This window comes from Microtus ochrogaster, linkage group LG4 (genome assembly GCF_000317375.1).
Source record: "Microtus ochrogaster isolate Prairie Vole_2 linkage group LG4, MicOch1.0, whole genome shotgun sequence".
Taxonomy (NCBI): domain Eukaryota; kingdom Metazoa; phylum Chordata; class Mammalia; order Rodentia; family Cricetidae; genus Microtus; species Microtus ochrogaster.
In genome coordinates, this window is record NC_022030.1 from 16,424,211 (window position 1) to 16,426,658 (window position 2,448).

The 2,448-nt window shown below is 40.3% G+C and overlaps 1 protein-coding gene across 1 annotated transcript in view; it reads left to right on the forward strand.

Annotated features, from left to right (window-relative positions):
* Stxbp5 (syntaxin binding protein 5) overlaps positions 1 to 2,448 on the forward strand; it is a 143,119-nt gene that overhangs the window by 925 nt on the left and 139,746 nt on the right. The window contains exon 2 of the mRNA XM_005361026.3: positions 865 to 962. Coding sequence (XP_005361083.1) covers positions 865 to 962 — 98 coding nt within the window. The remainder of the gene's footprint in view (positions 1 to 864; positions 963 to 2,448) is intronic.

Here is a 2,448-nt window from a genome sequence, read left to right on the forward strand (position 1 = left end):
TTTTTTTGCGCATCACTTTTTAGAATGCGGGCAAAGCGGCTCACCACCTGAAGTCGCAGGATTCTTCACCTTGTTTGGTTAAAAAGTTAGAGCAGAGGTTTTTCTTTTTTAATTATTATTATTTTTTGTCTGTGAATGGCACGATGATTGCCCCCACGGTCCTGTATTCAGAAAGAATGATGCAGCGTATTAATTTCCAGCTGCTCACAGAGAAAAGCACACGAGCCTCCGTTTCCAGACCTCCTTGCCTGCTCATAGATAGCCTTTCGGTCCTTCCCATGTCGGGGGCTTACAAGCCTGCGCACAATTTTTGTTCTTATGGCCTAAAATTATTCCAGACTTAATAGAAAATTGCAAGATTATTTTTTGCACCCATTTCCATCGTTAGAATTGCTCGTGTTGTTTTTGAGGTTGATGCCTCTTTGATTAAATCCTTCAGTAGTTTTCGTTACAACTTTTTCTTAGAAATCCCCCCCTTTAGCATTCAAACAAAGCTACGATTTGGGTGATTTCTCTTGAGATGCAACACGAATCTCCTTTTGCAAGGACTTTACAGAATTTTGAACCACTACAAACTTGAGCAACGTGGAGTCAAGCAGAAGAGTGTCCGCTATTCGTAGGAAATTGCCCTCTGTGGAGTTACTAGCATAGTAGCAAAGCAGGAATTTAAGTAGATTTGTTCTTTTGGCGCTGTGATCCTTAGGCTAGAGTCCACCCTCCAACCCTCAGCTCCCCCATAAAGTGTTAAGTTCCTGTGTGTGCTTTGTGTAGTAGTTTGTTCCCAGTCTAACGACCCTGTGGGCTGTTCTGTTTTCGGATTCTGCCTGCTGCCTTGGTTCCTGTGATGTCACTGCCCATCCCCAGACTGTTCGCCATGGATTCCCCTATCAGCCCTCAGCTCTGGCCTTTGATCCAGTACAGAAGATCCTGGCAGTAGGAACTCAGACTGGTGCTTTAAGGCTGTATCCTTTCTTTAATTAAAATAATAATAATAATAATAATAATAATAATAATAATAATAATAATAATAATAATAACAATAATAACAAAGACAAGGAAAGAAATGTTTTTGTTTGCTTGCTTTGTCATCTCCAGCCATTCAGTATTGCTCATTAATCCTGTGTTTCCTCTTTGGGTTTGTATCGTAAGAACTCATGTGGTGCCAGCTTCCCCTTATGATAGTAGCTATGTTTAGAGGGTATGCTGCTCTAAGGATAGCTCTGGGATCTCAGGGGTTCCTCAGGAGGAACCAAAACATCAGTCTCAAGTTCATTGTAGGTATTACTTTGTTTGTAATGACTCTAAGATCCTGAGGGGAATACACGTGTGTGTTTTAGGGGATTAATGCCTAGTGGCCAAAGATAAAGTTCAAGGACCAGAAACGGTGAGGGTAGAGCACGGTCAGCTTGTTAGATGTTGTATCCAGTGGGTGTTAAACTCAGCTGCCCATCACGCTCATGAATTAGATGTTGGATTTGAATTTGATTTGTTTTCCACATGCCCTCCCAGATAAAAAACATTAACCGGTGACAAGTTATCAAATTAGTTTTCTATAAATAAGAAGGGCTAATATTTCTAGAGATTTCAGGGCACTGTTTTGTAAAATGCATAGATCGGAACGTACTGTGGTGATATTGACTTTGTCTTTTGTTTTCTGTTTGTTATGTGTAGCAGAAGCTACGAAGTACATTAGCTTGTAGAAGAAGATTTTTCTTCTGTTTATCTGTGAATTGTGTAGCTTTGGCATAGGGATTTTTCAGATTCTTTACGAGAATTTTTTCAAGAGCATCTTTTTGGTGTGAACAATGAGGACTTTCTTACTTCCTCTGTTATACTATTTAACTTCAAATAAAGTGTGTGATTGCTTTCACTCTGACATTTAAACATGCTTGACTAGCCCATTATTGAGATGCTGTGCTTGTAATAAACCAGCAAGCCACCCGGTGACCTCACTGGACGTTATTATTGACCAAAACAGGGGGGATGATATTGGGAGGGGCTGGGCCTATTCTGTTTACATTTCGGGGTTTTCAGCATTTGATTTAAACTTGAACCAGGAATTTCATTTATGAACTTTTAAAGCATTTCAAAGGTGTCCTTTAAGACATCAGAATATGTTCCCCTTTAACTCTGAGGATGTTGTCTGGTGAGCCCGACAGGCTCTCAGGGAAGTGCACAGTGAACACAGGCAGTCCAGGTCTGTCTCTAGTGGTAAAGGCTGAACTTGGTGCCTTCTACAGTGTGCACAGATTGCTCCTGGCCAGACGGCTAAACTGTTGAGACTAGAACATTCTCTGACTTCAAATGCTTAGATTTTTTATTTTTACAAAGGCATTCTATTTTAATTTTGTAAAGATAAGCATAGTGAATTTTCTCAGTGTCTAGTGAAATTCGGTTTCAGGACCACAGGGTTCTGTTTGGAACTGTAATATTTTTCCCTCCAACAAA